Below are 18,762 nucleotides of genomic sequence, written 5' to 3'. Positions count from 1 at the left end.
GAGCTTCTTTAGGTGCTTGTATAGAGTAGTTATTAGGGTCTTGGCCCCTTCTGGAAATTCAATGGTGTGCTTGAAGCCTCTTCAAAGTGCAATAGTCTATACACATCCTCACATTTACTCACAGCTATCACATTTACTTGCACAAATGCAATGAGATAGCTGTGAGTAAATGTGAGGGGGTTGGGTCACTTTTATAGGCTTGGGAGAGGGGTAGAGGCATTAAGAAAAAAACCAAAAAAAATTGAGTTTGAAGTTTGAGTTGCTTCCTTTTGTGCCCCCCCAAACTAGCCTGGCTGGTTTAAGATGGGCTCAGCCGACCCAGCCGGTCCAAGCCGAACCGGCCGATCCGTTACCGAACCGGCCAAATTGGTGTCCGGCTCGGCCAGTTCGGTAACGGACCGACTGTTGGACCGGTTTTTCTACCTAGTCGACCAAAGCAGGGGTCTGGCTCGGTCAACCAGGCTGATCCATTTCGGACCGGCCTAGTTTTAAAACACTGGTTCTGATACCACTGTAAAACCTCTTCTAGCTAAACAAACAACTCAGCCAATATACTACAAGCAAAATACCATAGCAACCAAAATCAACAAATAAATTATGCTCTGACTATTAAATTTGACCTTGAATTACATCCTGGGACAGCCCCTTTTTGGTACAAAAATTGATTTCTGGGAATCCATGAACAGCCATGGCTGTTGGCATGATGTGAAGGAAAATAGAGGACATTGGCAGTGCTGTAAAATCCTTTTCTGAACTGCTGTAAATGGCCACGCTGGGCAGACTTGCTGAGCTGGTTCGATCCTCCCTTTAGATGCAACAAACTAGCAAAAATTGGCTCGATCCGCTGAGAGGAATGGTGCTGGGCATAGGTATGCAAAATGATGAACTGAAAGCCCCACACAAACCCCTGAAATTGCTGATACACCCTTCTTGGGAGATCCCACGACTGATAATGAGTGGTACAACCTTACTTTTCTGGCTCCCACAATTTCTGGATGTGCCCCCACTTGACAAACACTGAAAGCCAATGAAATATCTTAGTGATCCTTCCTTCTGATCAGCTAGGGTGGAATTGTTTTACCACCGAAGCCAATTCTGCCTAGGGTTTCACCCCCATCACTCAAAAGCCACATGAGCTCTCCAAGTCAATTTTTTGAGAAGTGACAATGCATAATGAGTAAATGAGCTCAAACCTCCCGTTTTATCCCATTTCACCTTTTCCCCCTCAATTGAATGATATAAGGTGACTTTATAAGGTTTTCCTTCTTATTTCTCCCATAGTCACCTAATAATCACTTTTTTAATTTAATTACTCAATGTCACCTTTACATGTTACTTTTCCTTACCCAAAATACGTTTAAATAATTAAATTAATTGGTCCCCTTTTGAACGACTATAGCCTACAGGAATCAAATAGGCTACTAAGTCATTATCCTAGAGTGATCATTTGGAAAGGGACATTACAGATTGCCCTTCTTGATCATAGCATACTGATGCAATGAACTGTATTAGATGACAGAATAGTGAATGAAAATTCCAAACTTGAAATTCTACTGCAGTAACTGATTTATTTCTCCTACTTTTTTTCCACAATAAGTTATTTACAAAACCCTAGTAAACATCAAAGTAAATTCTTCTGCAGTTGTCACATAATAGCATAGAGAAAAGAACAGAGAAATACAAGCACAAGAATCAATCACAAAAACACAATTATTTTTGGACAATCGTACCCAGAAAAACCCATTGCAGGAAAATTGGTGCAGCAGATGAGGGTTTATTTATTAATCTTCAACAACAATCTCTTTACAGGTAATGATTATGCAGAACATAGAGAAAATTTTGAGAAAATACCTGAGATAATTTCTTCTCCTCACTTTGGAGAAATTCTGACACCCCAGAGACCCTTCAGTTTCTCTGCGTCACCTCTGCATCAGTTGCGTGAGGACTGCATGAGAACTGCGTCCCTAGTTGCGCTGTCTCTCAGAGCTCTCCCTCTGTGTTGTCTCTCTGATGTACTGCGTCACGTCCTCAATCTCTGACTGATGCTGATGGCATCCTCTTCCTTCAGCCTGCAACTCTCCCTTTGAAATCGAATTCTTACTCCTTGAGAACCGATTTCCCTTGGGTTACTGAGTATTTGCCCAGTGTGTTTCCAACTGACCCTCAAGCCTCCGCTTATACTTTTATTATTGACAAATCAAGAGCCAAGATTAAGTCTCTAATCAACAACTAAGGTTAAGTGAGACTTGATCCTTGTCTTTTAGAAGCTTCTCACCTATGTTGCCAGGAAACATGGGTTCGTGGACGGGGATGGGGACGAGGACGTGGACGGGTACGTCATTTTTTGAAATAGGGTGCGTGGGTTCATCGGAGGTATATTATAATTTATATATATAATATAAATATTATATTTTATAAATTATAACATATATGAATTTGTATATTTTTCAACTTTAAACAAGAAAACTAAAATAGTTATGATTTAACTGTATTGATTTCAGAGGTTAAAGGCTGATCGAATATCCTCTTTCAAGAGATAATAGAGCCCAATTTATGTATCCTTATTCACTGTCCAGATTTCAAGATTTTTGCCAAATCCTGTAGCAGCTTGCCTACTTAAGAAATCAAGTTAATTGCAGAAGCTCTGACAATCAGCAAGTTTAAGTTCTTATCAGATGGAGCATGTTCCAGGTGTTTCCTTCACAATGGCATTGTAAAATTTGGGAAATTTTCTCTTAAACAACATGAGACTTTGCCTTGTTAAACAACGCTTTTTCAGAGAACAAGCTATGTTTATTGCTGATCCATCTTTTCTGTAGAAGACTGATTTTAATGGTTGAAGATCTATTATTTAAAGGCTGATATTCCATTTATATACTGCTGTAATGCTACTAGGTTCCACCCTTTTGACCTTCACTACATCTATTGGTGTTTAGTTAATTGCATGGTTGTTTTTGCTCAGAAATTTTCATCATTTTAAGTTGTAACAGCAGTGAAAGTCTAATTCTGAGTTTATAAATAAGTTGTCTAGTTATTTGAATCATTTTCCCATTGCTGCAATGATCCCTGTCCATGTCACTTGAGAGAAAATATAAAACCAACATCTACTGTAGTTGTCCTTCAACTATTTGATAAAATGCCTCAATTAAGACTCATTGAAACTCAATTAAAAACTCAGAAATTTTAAGAGAAAATTGAGTATATTTCAGTTGGGAATATTACATCTACATCAACACTTTGCAACCCTTTCCGATGTATTAAAAGAACTTGGTTTATGATTTCGAAGTCTCGGGTTCTTTCAAGAAGAACCGAGTTCTTCAGGGTTCTTCTCAGAGGTACCCGTTCTAGTACCCAAAACGTGGGGACAAGAACCCAGGATGGGTTCGAGAACCCCACCCCTGGGTTCGGGAACTCGGGCAACATAGCTTCTCACCCAGATTTTCATTAATACCTATTAATATTTTTATTTTCTTTAGACTTAGGAACCCCATTAAAAATATTAGTTATTTTATTAAAATACAATCCAGGCGAAATGTCACCAAACGATTTTTGGGTATTGGAGATCTCATGTGTTCTAGCCCCTCCACAAAATTTCGGAGCTAGAGAACATTCGATGCTACCCAAAATCAACAGTGAGTTCCAGCGGACTACCCTATCTCACTCCTCTCCCATTATGACAAATTGGACGTAATAGATCACTAGCTTTACAAGCAGATTGGAAAAGGCCTTCATGGGGTGCCGATATTCTTCAACCTGAATGGACAGCACGGATGAATACAGGTTTCTCAACTGGATTGTGGCCCTGATGCAATATAAGAAATAACATGCCACCACTTATTGTATAGCTCAACTGTATCTTGTATAGTGCATATGGGCTTATTATATTACCATTGATGTCTATCAACTGTTGATTTTTTGTGTAACATCAGGAGCTATTCCCACATGTTAAGAGGCCTCACAAATCGGCCATGGAAAATTATGATTTTCTTTTTTTTGGGGTTCAAGTAGGCTCCAGGTTGACAGGTCGGCCCCACCATGAATGGGTGTGACCCTTGGTCAAACCCACTTGACAAATATAAATACACAAGAACCAACATCATTTCAACCACCATCATCACAACATCTTCTACACAAGAGATATCTGCACTTGTGACAGAAAAGGAGCAGAGTATTTGAAGTTTGACTGAGTTTGACCAAGTCCATGGTTGACCGAAATCTGATCATTGACTGAGGCTGATTGCACGGATTTCTGACCGTAGATTGACTGCAGATTAACCACAGGTCGAAATTTTGACAGTTGACCAGTGTTGACTTTTCTGTTATTTGGTTGTTTGACTGGTTGATATTGGACCAGGTTTGACTGGTATTTTGGGCTTGGTTTTTGTCACATATTTCTAGGCAATTTATGTAATTGTGAACTTTGCTGAAGAACAGTTTATTCTAGAATAAAAGTTGCTAGGTTTTCTACTATTTATCCTTGTAGAAAAATCAACATTAACAACCAATAACTATTTGCTAAAGAATTGAAATGATTGCATCCTGAATTAACATTTACAAAGGAAACTGCAGCAGTAAACCATAACCTAATCTAACTCTACTCTCTTGTGGAGCTTTATTCTCCGTACCATTCCAGCTATTTCATCATGGTTATTAGTTTCTGTCCCAATGCCTTGTGTGTGGATGGTGGGAGTGTTCCCTGGATGTTCTGGGCTTCCCCCTATGTCACAAGGTTCATCGAACTTTAACCTTGAGGTTCGAATTTTGGCGAACCTTAAAAAAAAATTGAGGTTCGACGAACCTCATCGAACCTCATAGCCATTGACCAAGTCCATAGATCAAAACTCATAACTTCCTGTCGCAACTCAAGCTTGTAATTTATCCTTGCAGTTTCCATGTCTGTGATAGAATTTTTGATGTTTATTGATGTTGATTTCTTACTATTTTATCGTATAATTCATTTTAAATTAATATATATAGACGAACCTAATGACGAACCTCATCAAAAAATTCGAACTCAAACCGAACCTAATCATTGTCGAACCCGAACTTGAACCCGAACCAGAACCATGTGACATTGGCTTCCCCTATAGCTCTTGCTTTTCTGAAGTTGACTTTCGCAGCCCCACCAAAGGTACATGGCTATCCACCCCATTTGTGGTGGATTGAACATCTGGTGGGAACAGCTCTAGAACGGTTGTCCTTCAGAAACTTGCGGCTATAATATCTAATTGTTGCTAGGAGTGGTGCCATATTATATGTGGCAGGTTTTCCTTAACTCTTGTTCTTGTCATCTTTGCATGCCAGTATTATTCTGCTTTTGGCTCATGTATGGATTCCTCCATATTGCCTGTTTCGTTGATATGTAAATTATAAAAAGGGTGGGTACTTTGCTGTAATGATTGGGTTTGATGTTCATTTAGTGTGTATTGATGGCTCTCTGAATTCTTTTAAAATTTTAAGCATAATTGTTTTCTAGAATGAATTGGGTAAAACATTGCAATCCATTCTTGTGCAGTTGTTTATCTAAAGTAAATTTAGGATTAACAGTTGTTCCCTTGTTGCAGATAGACATATTTGTTCAGGTTCTTCAAGCTGATGGAGGTAATTGAAAATCTGATTTTGGTTAAGAAATTAAGATCTTCAAGTTTAAGCTATATTCATATTGGTAGAATTGGAAAAATGATGATAAATCTGATAACATCTTTGAAAAGCTCTACAAATCATATGAATAGTGTGGTCATTTGCTCATATTTGTGAATAAATATATTCACATTATCTTTAAATTTATGTTTCATAGAAGTGTGGGCTAGTTTTTGGGAGGAGTACTTGTGCAAATAAAGATTCTGTTGAGATCATAAACATACACTCTACAGATTTTGGTTAATATCTTTTGATGGACAATGAATTTTTCTGAATGATAATAGTATTAGGATTGTAATATATAGTTAATGTTTCAGTTCTTTGGTTCATGTTTCGTTGTGTTAGCCTATAATTAGCTCAGCTGGATATGCCTGTATGTGTCTTGTTCTAATTAGGGGACTCATAATTAGGTTATAGCCTTCAATTTGTTGTAAGCCTTTTCTGTCTTATATTTTTCCTTTTTGGTTCACATGTTTTGTCTTCATGTCACCTCTATTAGAACTATTACAGAATGAATTTTTGGCAATTTATGAAGTATAACCAAATAGGAAACCTTTGGTTTGAGGGGCTCATTGGTTGTCCTTATAAACAGTTAACATTGTGATTTGTTTTCTGACAATTGCTGGAGTTAATTTTTAATATTCTGGTCAGCGCTGGAAGTAGTTTGCATTTTATAACATTTTCCAATGATAATTGAAAATTTGATTTTGTCGTCAAAATCTATTGTTAATTTAATCAGAGCATAGATAATTTTCTGATAAGAATTCAAATCCTTCAATTCTTAAATGTCATTTTGGCGGAGGCTTGCAAATGTTAATCTTAGTAAGAAATCTCAATTCCATGATAGGAAAATATGAGTGGAATGAATCTGTTTCTTGTTACCTTCTAAAGGAAAAAGAGGTGTTGGAATCTAAGAAGTTTTCATCAAGAGCTTATTTCATGAGCACTTTAAAGGGAAAAGTCCAATTTATTAGACTTTGAATATAATTTAATATAATTTACTTATTATAGGAGTAAATCTTTTGGAGGTGTTATCCCTTAGTTTCAATTTAAAGTTTAGAGTACCTCATTTTCCACTAGATTGTTCCAGCATATAACCCGATCTTGTGCATATCTTGAGATGACGTTAGAGCCTAGAGTTCTATGATTAGTTGTGCCATCGCGATGATTTCTGTTATGTATAATGATCAACCAAATGTGTGACCATTGTATCTTATGTGTTGTACTAGACTGTGCTTACTGCTTAGCGATCTATGTAAAATATCCTTTTTATCTAGCTGGTTGATCTAGACCATTGTTGTTCTTCATGGTGTGTCTTCTTATTCCCCATTTCAAAATAGTTCCTGTGCTTATGGCTCCTACTAACCATCTCATGGAGGTAGTTTATGGTTGAGGTGGGTGTGCAAGGGTCTTGGAGTGGACCTATTAGGACACATGACTTAGGGAACCCCTAGGTTTTTTGACTATACCCTTGTGTAAAAGTGTTGCTAATGTATTTTAAAGGTTGTTGTACTAAAGAGTGCACTTATTTTATACCTAAGCATGAATCTACCTTTGTATTTGTCACACTATTGCCTAAGTGATCATCTCCCTAGCCCTTTGGGACTGATAACATATATTTAGTACATGAGATCATGTAGAACCACCTCATGATGGGTTTCTACATATTTCTATGTGGAGAGACCTTGGAGCACCCCATCTTCACAATGCCCTAGGTATTTTTCACAACACCCTACATAGTTTGTGGTTGTTCTTCATGCACATGCACTAGTCATGCCATACCATGTCACATTTCATGGAGCGCTCAACCACATCAGCATTCATGGAGACACATATCACCTTTTAAGGAGCTGTTGACCTTGGAGGTTGCATCCTTTGTTTGTTTGAAATCAAGATGGAATCTAGGGATTTAGTAGAGTCTGTCATATTCAATGTGGAAAAATTCGAAGTCGGGATTAAATCGGCAAGGGTCCAATAGTTGAAAAACTTGTTAAAGTCGGGAGTTTTTTTTTTAGAAGTTGACAAAAAGTCGACAAAATTAAAAAAAACATTTTTTTTTGCACATCTAGAGTATCCACAACATCAAATAAATGCATTTCCACATAAATATGTAAAGAAAGCTAATATATAATATGTATATGAAGTCTAGTGCTACATCACATATCAAAATGGTGAATCAACTCCTGAATCTTGAGTCTTGTCTGAGTCTCAACTCTCAAGAGTCAAAATATCAACAAAAATATAATAAATGTATATCATGAGTCATCTACATGTCATAAAGTAATTAGTGACTGAGATCCTCTTCCCCTTTTACGGGAATAGGGAATGGCTTTGCCTTTTCCTCTAGAGGAAGAAGGCCCAGCCCCTGGAAATACAAATGGAGTCAGTCGTCCTCTAGAAGCCAATAAAAGAGGTGGCCTCTGTCCTATGCTGCTGCTGCCCATCCTAGATGGTGTCACCTCCTCCTCATCATCCTCATCCAACTCTGCCTCCTGACCCTGATGTTGCTCCTCCTCCTCTACCTCTGGCTCTCCCTCCCCTGCAACTGCTACCTCCTCTGGATCCACATCTAACCAATCCGGGATCGAGTCCATGGTCGGCCTCTCAGTCTCAACCCTCCATGTAGCAGTGGTATCAATATTGTCCAATGAGATGGCTTCCACATTAGGAGGTTTCTGAAGTTGTCTCACCCACAATCAAAGATTGTAGTAGACGTAGACCATGTCATTGAGGTGTTGGGACTCTAATCTGTATTAGGGTCATAGATTGTAAATTAGTACTTAGAAAATTTAAATATTAAAAATAATCAAATGAATTCAAAAAATTTAATTTGATTTTTTTTTACCTGTTGCGCTTTTTGCTGTGTATTTTGTCAAATACACTCTAGTTGCGCTCACACCCAGAGGAACTGCATGTTTGGCTGAGCACTCGAATGGCAAGCTTTTGGAGATGGGTACTCTGCCACCATAGCTTGTCTACCAAGCATCTACAAGTTAAAAGAAAAATGAGAAACATAAAAAAAAACATTGAAATTCTAAACTTGAAAGTTTGAAACAAACTAAAGCTTACCTAGCATTTTGGTTGTCCTATTCGTAATAGCCATGGTAAAACCAAATGTGCCACCCCCCATCGTATATACCTCCATTTCTTTAGAAATATCTTCACTTTCTTGCTCAGAAGACACCATCCTCTCGACACAAGTGAAGAATCCATCCCTCACCTTAGCATCAAATCTGAAAGTTAAAACCACAGGCGTAAGAAAATGCGAGGTTGAGGTAGATAGCTGCAGCATGAATGGGGTGATGAAGGGTGTTGTTCCATCACTCATCAATCACTCTCCATATGACTTGTTGTTTCTCTAACTCCTCGTCTCCTTTATCTTCATAAGAAGCACGAATGGCTTCTTTGGCCATATCCATGACCTCATACAAGTAGCCCATTGCAGACTTGTCTCCATCAATCAACCAAAGAACCTTACCAAAGGTTTTGAAATGGCACACACCTCCTCTACTCCTGCCCAAAACCTTTGATCATATGAAACTAGTCTGCATATGCCCTCTCCCTCTGGTTTGCGGCTAATAGATAAAGCACGCCAATCCGGTGAAAGCAACATGCTCTTCACATCCCACATGGAATTCAACAGAGATTGAAGAGATATGAAAGTAGTGGCAAATCGTGTAATGGCAGGACGCACCAACTCTTTGTTTTTGGTGAATTTCCTCATCAAGCTAAGCACAGATGCATGATTATATATAAATATTGTTATGCTCCTAGATGATTCAACAATATCCCTCACAATAGGAATCTTACCTATATCCTCCAACATCAAGTCAATGCAATGCACAGCACAAGGTGTTCAAAACAAGTTAGGATATCTCTCCATAAGCAACTTGCCAACTGCGACATAATTTGCAGCTTTGGCTATTATGACTTGGACAACATTGCTTGGGCCTACTTCCTGAATGAAGAGGTCCAACAACTCACATAATAAACTTGCATCTTTAATGTGTGCAGATGCATCAACATATTTCATAAACATTGTCCCCTTGGGACAACTAACCAAGAAGTTAAGAAGGGTCCTACCCTTCTGGCGGTCCAACCATCTGACATGACTGTGCATTCAGTGTGTTACCATGATGCCCTAAACTCCTCCAATCTAGAAGTGCAATCAATCTTTTCATCTTGAAGAAGAGGCCCTCTCAATTCTACAAAGGTGGGGGCTTTGTACCTTGGGCCAATGACAACAACAACATCAAACATAGGTTGGTAGAATGGGTTTGTCTTGGCAATGTTGAAAGGAACATCACTCCATAGAAGACACTTACTGACCAACTTGTCAGCTTTTGCCTTTTCCTTTTTTTAAGTGCTGATTTGATGCTAGGTTGTGCACCAGGTGTGGTTCTAGGAACAAAAAAAGATGAGAAAGATGAGGGGTTGGGACATATGGGTGTGGAAGGTGATGTTGAAGAAGCACTGCCACTCTCATTTCCCCCCACTCTTGAGGCCCCTACAAGTTGGATTTTTAGTGCTTCCCTAGTGTTAGTGTCTTTTCCCTCCTCTTTATCCATCAACGATTGAATATCCCGTCGGATGATTTTTGAAGCATTGCCACTCTCATTTCCCCCACTCTTGAGGCCCCTACAAGTTGGATTTTTAGTGCTGCCCTAGTGTCTTTTCCCTCCTCTTTATCCATCAACGATTGAATGGCTCGTCGGATGATTTCTGGAGATGTATTTGGGCAAAGGTCAACATTTTTCCCCTGAATTTGCCCCAAATGGAATTTTAATCTGTTGATACCTCCTGACATATGCTTGCCACACAACTTGCAAGTCAAATACATTCTATTGATCCCCCTAGATTCGGGTATAGTATTAGGTTCACCATATTCCCACATAGCGTCCAAAAGCCTTGGCATTTTGTTTTAAACTTTGAACTTGAATTTAAACCTAGACACAAAAAAATTGAAACAAATTAAAAATTTCCTATCACATAAGAAGCAAACACAAATGCAATTGTTGATTTTAGATTTTAAATGCCTCTTCTCAGTCACTTGAAAACACTTAGATTTAGTAAACAAGGGTTTGAATTTTTGTCATTTTATTCTTCAAAGTTGAAGTTTTGCTTGAATCTAGATTCTAAACAATGTTTCCCTTTCAAAATTCTAGGCAAAAATAAGATATAAACAAACTAACAGAATTATAGAAAGATTTAAGAAGCCATTTGTGTAAAAAAAACTAAGAGAAAAATTAAAATACATACTTGGCAGTAGCAATTCGACACTTTGAATCTCTCATGTTGAGCAGTGGACAAATCTCCAAATCCCCACCACAAAACTAGCAAATCTCCTCCTCTAGGGCAATGGCAAACAACTGCTCTCTCGATAGGGACGAATGGGAGCAAAAACAACAAAGAAATATGTTTTTTTCGGCCTTTTTGGCCTCTTATCCATGACTTGGGAGAGATGACCCACTTTTTTTATCGGGATTATTTTGATTTCATTGACAGGGAAAAAGTTTGCAAAAAGTTGGCTGATTAAATCGTTTCGTTGAAAAAATCGCTGTTAAACACACATGGAAAACATAGAATAGGAAAGATAAATCAGTGAGTACATTTTTTATTAACATCAGATATACATTTATAGTACAAATATGTGACTCTTGGGTTTCAGATCCCAAGGTCTCTTGGACTCCTTTTGTCCATTCGACTTCCACACTAACCCACTTAGGATTAGGTGTCCAACATTCCCCCCCTTAATCCGAAGGGTTATGTATGAGTCCAAGAAGAGAGCTGTAATACAAAATGTGCAAAAATGCATGGCAGCACTAGGCTGAATGTGCTCTATGAAATGTTGGTATAAAGGGCGGTGGTTTAAGGATGACCACCAACACTGGAACGCTTAGTGCAGTTCCCGGAACTCTTCCAAAACTGGCAAGAAGCTGGAGTCTTCTGCTAGAGGAAGTGTTCTTAATCTGTGATGGTTTAAGGATGACCAACAACTCTGGAATGCTTTACTGCAATTCCTGGAACTCTTCAAAAACTGGCAAGAAGCTGGAGTCTTCTTTTTCCAGGGAAAAAAGCATAACTTTTTATTAAGAGACCATAAAAAGTTTTGTACAATATGTTCAAGAGCCTAGCTGTCAGCACAAACGTATACTTACTGCTCAACCCTCAGGGAGCTGTACTGCTGTTAAACAACCATATAAAGGCTTCCTCACGGGAGGATGTAAAGACGAAAGTTCAATATCATTACATGAAGATACCTGGGGCCTCCTTCGACAAAGGAAAACCGACCCCAACCAAACCAGAAAGAAAGTCTGTAACCGATAGTAAATATAACAAAAAATATATAGAGTCTGTAAACTGTATTCTAAGAGCCGGATATGAAGACTAGAGTGAGATAATATATACAAAAAACCAAAACTGTAGTAGAAACTCTGAATAATTAGCTTTCAAAAACGGAAAAGAACTGCTGTGGTCAAAAATGCTGAGCATAAGGAGGCTGATCTGATCTGTTAGACTGCCCCTCTCTGGTCTCTTCTATCGCCCAGCTGCCCGGATCCTGTTGAAGACCAGCCTTAGATAGCTGGTTTGCTTCTTCATTCCTGTCCCTGTAGATATGACATATAGTAAACCTGTTAAAAAGTGACTTCAAATAAAAAATTTCTTCAAGAATTGTCTTCAAAGTCTGATTTTGACAAGTAGCAGTTTCATTGACCCAGTTTATGACGTTGAGTGAATCCCCAAAAATCTGTACAGAAATGATATTTCGGTGATGAAGCCAACATAAAAGGTAACGTAGGGCCGATAGTTCGGCAAAGTTGTTTGTTCCATAACCCAACCCAACAGAAGCTTTTAAAGAATGTTCCGGAGTTATGTGAATGCACAAGCCTGCGCCAGCCCTGTTGTTTTGTGATGCCCCATCAAAAAAGCCACAGGGAATGCCCTCCTGTATGGTGATATGACTTTGTTTTTTGTTGGTTTTTTTTTCTTCAGGTGGTGGCAAGGCAGAATATATAGCAGTGATATTAGTAGCAATTACAGAAGAGGGTGTATCCTTATCTTGGAATAAGCTTTTGTTTCTAGCAAGCCATACACCCCAACAGAAAATAAGGGGTAAGTTCCTCAGATTCCCTTCCGGATAGGACTGCCACCATTTCCTCCAAGTATTCTCCATATGATCTTGCCCCCACTGTGCTTTAAACTTGAGAAAGTCAGTGACCTCCCCCCAGATCTTCCTAGTGAAAGCACAATAGATAAAAATATGATTGATGGTTTCCTCGTCTGATTTACACAAAGGGCATCTACCTGGACCCGCTAAAAACCTTTTCTGCAAGGTATCCCAAGTAGGAACCTTCCTTTTTAAAATGCACCATAGAAAAAGTCTGGACTTGGCAGGGCATTTGAGTTTCCAGATATCTTTGGCCCACCATTCCGGATCTCCCCAGCCTTTCTTACCCATTAGAAAAGAATAGCCCTCTTTTGGAGAATAAACCCCAGATTTGCTTTGAGCCCACATCAGGCAATCAGGTTCCTCTTTGATCCTGACATTGGATCGCTGTAGTTCTTTGATGTAACCCTCCCATTCACGCTTCCATCTTACATTGAGCCCTAATTCTTCATCATCCTTCCAAGCTTGTCCCCAGATAGTAGACTGTCCTACTCTTTCCACCTGATTTAAAGATATAATACCTTTAGAGTCAAGGTGTCGAAGAAAGCCTGGGGATAATGCAAAAGCTTCATTGCATCCAACCCAAGGATCTCTACCAATCCGGATCTGTCTACCATCTCCCACCTTCCAGGCTAATCCTTGCTCTATCACGAAGAATGCGTCCATCGTGGCCTTCCAAATAGCTGAAGAATTTTTAACCTTCTTATTTTGACACCGGATCCATTCTTCCAACGGCATTGGGTCTATATACTTCCTTTTCACTACTCTTGTCCACAGGTTTTCCATGGTTATTAGTCTCCATCCAGATTTTGCTGCTAAAGAATTGCTGAAATCGGGGAGTCTTTTTATCCCCCACCCTCCCCATTCTTTTGGTTTTGCCACTTTATCCCATGCCACCCATGGTAATCCCGCAGTATCCTTTGTTCCCGCCCATAGAAATCTGCAGCATACCCTTCTGATTTTTTCCATGACTCCCTTTGGAATCCAGGTTAGGGCAGCCCAATACACTGGGATGGCTAATAGGACTGATTTAATAAGAGTCAACCTACCAGCTCTGGACAGCCATCTGAAACTCCAATGTGATATTCTGGCTTCAATCTTTGCAATGAGCCAATTCCAATCTTCTTTTTTATATGCAACAGGCTTTAACCAGAAACCCAGATATTTGAAGGGAACTTCCATAGATTGACTGGGGAAAGGAAAGAGATCAGCCATTTGATTTCTTTCCCTTCTATCAAAATCTGCCATACAAGCTTGTGACTTCCCAGAATTAATCTGCATTCCAGTTGCTTTTAGAAACAGATCAAAGATGCATTTTAACTCCTTTAGTTCACAGCTATTACCATTGGTGAAAATTAAGATATCATCAACGAAAAGAAGGTGAGTGATAAAGAGATTGATTGCTACCTCGATACCTTTTACCTTTTCCTCCCTCCTGGCTTTGTGAATCAGTCTGCTGAGCCCTTCTGCCACAAGGAGGAACAAGAGAGGAGATAATGGACAGCCTTGTCTGAGGCTTCTCTGGCTGTTAAAGAAAGAGGAGGCTGCACCATTAACCAGAACAGCAAAGCTGACATTTGTGATACACCCCATGATCCAACTGACAAAGGGGTAGCTGAAGCCCACATGTGTTAGTAGCATCCTTAGATAAAGCCAGCTAATCCTGTCCTATGCTTTGGATAGGTCGATTTTGAGAACAGCTCCCTTCTTTTTCTTCGATTGTACACTGTGAATAACCTCCTGGGCTACTCCTATAGCTTCGTGGATCTGTCTACCATCCAGAAACCCAAACTGTTCCATAGATATATTTCTTGAGAGGATTGGTGCAATTCTGAGAGCAATAACCTTTGAAATAATCTTGTAGATGCAGTTACATAGAGAAATTGGTCTAAAGTCTTCAAAACTTTCCGGTTCATCCTTCTTAGGAATAAGAGCAATAAAAGTTGAATTAAAAGGTCTATAGACGGACCCTTTCAGCCTAGATTCATTTACCACTTCAGTTATCTCAGCTCCAATTTGTTCAAAAAAGTGTAGAAACAGTTCTATTGTCCAGCCATCAGGGCCTGGGCTTTTATCTTTTCCCATTAGCTTCATAGCTGTTTCGATCTCCTCCTTGGTAACCGGATTGGTAAGGTCTTCTGCTTCATCTTCCTCTATGAATCTAGGAAAGCTTTGTACAGTACTAAAGACTTCTGCAATAGTTGCCACTCCCTGATCTGCAAAAATGTTTTGAAAATGTCTTTTTCCCAAGCCTGAAAGCTCGGAAAAGGTGCTGGCTTCTCTTCCTTCTTCATCTTTAAGACGCCAAATAGTGTTTAAGGATTTCCTTCCTTTTGCATAATTGTGAAAAAATCTAGTATTCTCATCCCCAGATTTCAGCCAAGTTGCCCTACTCTTCATCCTCCACTCTTCTTCCCTTTCCAATAGTATTTTATTTTGTTGCTTCTCCAAATGAAGGATTCTGTCTTTTGAAGCTTGAGTGGAGTATCCATCTGACTCCATACTCTCCATCTGCTTCAATTCCTCCCTTATACTGATTATCTCCGCATTTTGTTTAACTTTTCTGTCCTTTGCCCATGAAATTGTAGCTTTCTTCAGTCTTTTTAAATTTTCCATGAACAAAAAACTTTTATCCTCAACTGCATTATGAACAGGGTGTATCCAAGTATCTATAAACAACTTGCAGAAAGAAGAATCTTGGAGCCATGCGGGATTGAACTTAAAAGGGGCAGGAGGTTTGTGAGGAGGAGATGATATGTCTAAGAAGATCGGGAAATGATCCGAGTTCCCGATTTCCTCGACCCACTGTCTGATCAAAGGAGCTTTTGCAGATAAAGCCTCCGTTAACAGAAAACGGTCTATTCTTTTTGCAATTCTGTCTTCTCCAATCCTTCGATTCCTCCAAGTCGGCTTAATCTTGAGCGGGGAGGGATCAATTAAATCATACTCCGAGATAAGGTTATAGAAAAAGTCAGTTAGGGGGTCTTCTCTCGCAGATGGACCCCAAGCTTCCGCTCTGCCCATTGAGAAATTTAGATCACCTCCGATAATCATCAAAGGTGATTTCATAATAGATTTAGACATCAAATTTTCCCAGAAAGACTCCCTGCTCAGACAAGGCCCGTAAATATTTACTAGGGTAATGGGAAAAGCGAAATCTGGAGATGTCATCTCCATGCCCATCACATTTTTCATCCCCCAATGGTTGTTGACTTTTACCCGCCCTTCTTTGTAACCAATAGCAATGCCCCCCGAATGACCAGAGGCATCCAAAGCCAAGAAAACCCACCCAGGCAGAAGGGACTTAAGCATAGATTCAATCTCAGATGCCTTCCCCAGGGTTTCTTGCAAAAAAATAACATCTAAATTGGAATTAGAAATCCATTCTTTCAAGGCCATTTTTTTAGGTTTGCTGGCCAAACCTCTGCAATTCCAGGATGTCAGGATCATTTGATAAAACCTTCATGGGGTTGAGCTGCTCTAAGAACCCCAGGGATAGAATACTGTTTACCGTCTGCAACATCCAATTTTGCTTTTAGCTTAGCCTTGGATATATCAGATTTTCGACCTCGTTTGTTTTTAGAACAGATCAGTGAAAGGGACGGTCCCAATCCTCCTACAGACCTTTGATCCTCATGATTCCCTCCCAGGGATCTCAGGTTATAAGGGCAGGGAGGCCGCGTTACAGGGGATGTAAGAGGAGGCCAATTTTCTTCACAATTTAAATCCAGAGACGGTAAAGCTACAACTATAGTTTCCACATTCGGGCAAGACATTTGAAATTCCCTATTTTCAACATTATTATTTTCTTGTTCTTGGAATGATGAGGATACATTATTTATTTTTTCAGAATTTTGTTCAGGAGAAAAAAGAGAGGAGGTATGGGACCCTGAGCACATACCCTTTGCCGTATCGTCGAGTATGGTTTGATTTGTCTTGTCTTTCTCAGCGGCCCCTTCCACATCTTCCGCTCCTTTAGCTCTGTCCTCCACTACCGCCACCGGGTGTATTGTCTCTGCCTCAGCATCCTTCTGAAGATGTTCACCTTCGACCTCTGTACCCTGCACAACCTCCTCTGTCTCCATATTTATTGGATCTTGCGACTCCGGCAAACCGAGATCCGTCGACATCTGAACATCTGCTTGTACATTTCCCCTGTGAACTGGATTCCTTCGGAAATGTCTCCTTCTTCGCATCTGAGGGCAATCTTTTGCCAAATGCCCATACTCGTGGCACATATGGCATCTAAATGGCAAGTATTCGTAGTCCAATATCTGTTCATATACATAATCATTGAATTGTAGGTTAATTTTTTGTGCCAATCCTCCGCTCGGACTGAGCAAGACTAGTATGCGCGCTATTGCCCTGTTTTTCGATGTCAGGTAGGTCATATCTGCTTCCATGAATACCCCCAACCTATTACCAATTGATTTGAAGACTTCCTCAGTCCACAGAAAGGATGGAAGGCCTGGAGCACGCACCCAGACCGGAAATTCATCCGTTCTCTCCTTGATTGCATCAAATAGAGGGGTCCATTTCTTCATCAGAACTGGAATGTTCCCTATGTGCCAGTTTCGTTGAAGAACCCATTCTGCCGATTCTCTATCCTCAAATCTTAACTTAAACCATCCCTTTGCCAATACTAGGGCTTCAAACTGTAAAGTTCTATCTGTTACAAAGCATTTCTCACCCCAGTCTTGAAGAAAATCAGAGGTAAATTTCTTACCTCTAGCTCTGCCGACCAAGGTACAATCCGCCACTGCTAGGGCTTCTACCATAGACACCTCCATCCCCAGGACCAGATTGCCCGCTATCGCCTGAGATCCAATGGGTCTTTGAGGTTTTCTTTTCGCTCCTTTATATCTTGATTCCTCCTCCGACCGTCTTAATCCTCCTCGACCATCATTCCTTTCAGATGTTAACTGTGCTGTACCCAAAAGAGGATCTGTCTCCAACTGTGGTGGGTGTTTATCCAAAGGACCCGAGGCGTCCTTCCCAGAGGGAACGAAACCCGACTCCAGACCATCAGGACCTGCCTGTTCCCCTGCTGACAAAACTCCTGGGCCGCTTGCTGCACCACCTATTTGGAATTGGGGTTCTCTTGGGAGAGAAACCCTCGTAAACGAGGGAAAAAAACCTGAAGCCCTAGGTTGTTCGAATCCAGCGGAAAGCCCTAAAAGATTAATGTCTTCTAAACCCTTGGATGCTGAAAACCGTGTTATCTGAGATTTACCCTTTGGATCTGTAGTCAAACCTTCCACATTCACCTCGCCCGGCTCAGTTTCTTTCGCTATTTGGGTATGGTCGCCCGATGAACCCGCATTGTGAACCACACTGCCCGAATCCTTTCCATGAGATAAGAACTGAAGAGTTTCCACCTGTGGCACAGTCTCGAGACTTGGCAAATCGAAGGGCCCAAAGTAATGTTCCACGTTCTGCGCAGTTATATCCTTCCCCCACATGGAGAGGATGTCTTCTACTTCTGGGTCCAGTGCTAAAACATCGGCGGGGTTAACCATGGTTCGAACCGTTCCTTTGATACACGACCACCGACAAAGAACTGTAGGTTACCTTCACGGGATCTTGGTGGTTGGAAACGGCACCCAGGCGATAAAAGAGTGACAGTAAAAAGGTTAGGTTACAAAATAAACTAGATGCACAAACCAAAGCAGCTATAACCTACACCTGCCCGTCTTCTTTGTTGAACAATGGTCCCTCGCGACGGCATCTGTGCAGTGTTACTGACCCGCTCTACCTAACCCAAACCTGTGCGCGTTTCCGTCAACTGCCCAGGAATCGAAACCCTGACCTGCTCCATCGTTCCTTCTCCCCGAAGCTGGAGTCTTCTGCTATAGGAAGTGTTCTTAATCTGTGATGGTTTAAGGATGACCAACAACTCTGCGATTCCTGGAACTCTTCCAAAACTGGCAAGAAGCTGAAGTCTTTTGCTAGAG

General features: G+C 40.3%; 1 protein-coding gene across 1 annotated transcript in view; it reads left to right on the top strand.

The window, feature by feature from the left end:
- Positions 1-18,762, top strand: part of RRP41 (3'-5'-exoribonuclease family protein) — a 274,779-nt gene that overhangs the window by 158,994 nt on the left and 97,023 nt on the right. The window contains exon 8 of the mRNA XM_089433108.1: positions 5,565-5,601. Coding sequence (XP_089289234.1) covers positions 5,565-5,601 — 37 coding nt within the window. The remainder of the gene's footprint in view (positions 1-5,564; positions 5,602-18,762) is intronic.

The sequence above is a fragment of the Pinus tabuliformis genome, chromosome 5_1 (assembly GCF_031772625.1).
Source record: "Pinus tabuliformis cultivar Carrire ecotype Pingquan chromosome 5_1, CPIR1, whole genome shotgun sequence".
NCBI classification, from domain to species: Eukaryota; Viridiplantae; Streptophyta; class Pinopsida; order Pinales; family Pinaceae; genus Pinus; species Pinus tabuliformis.
This window is presented reverse-complemented; position numbering and strand designations above follow the sequence as displayed.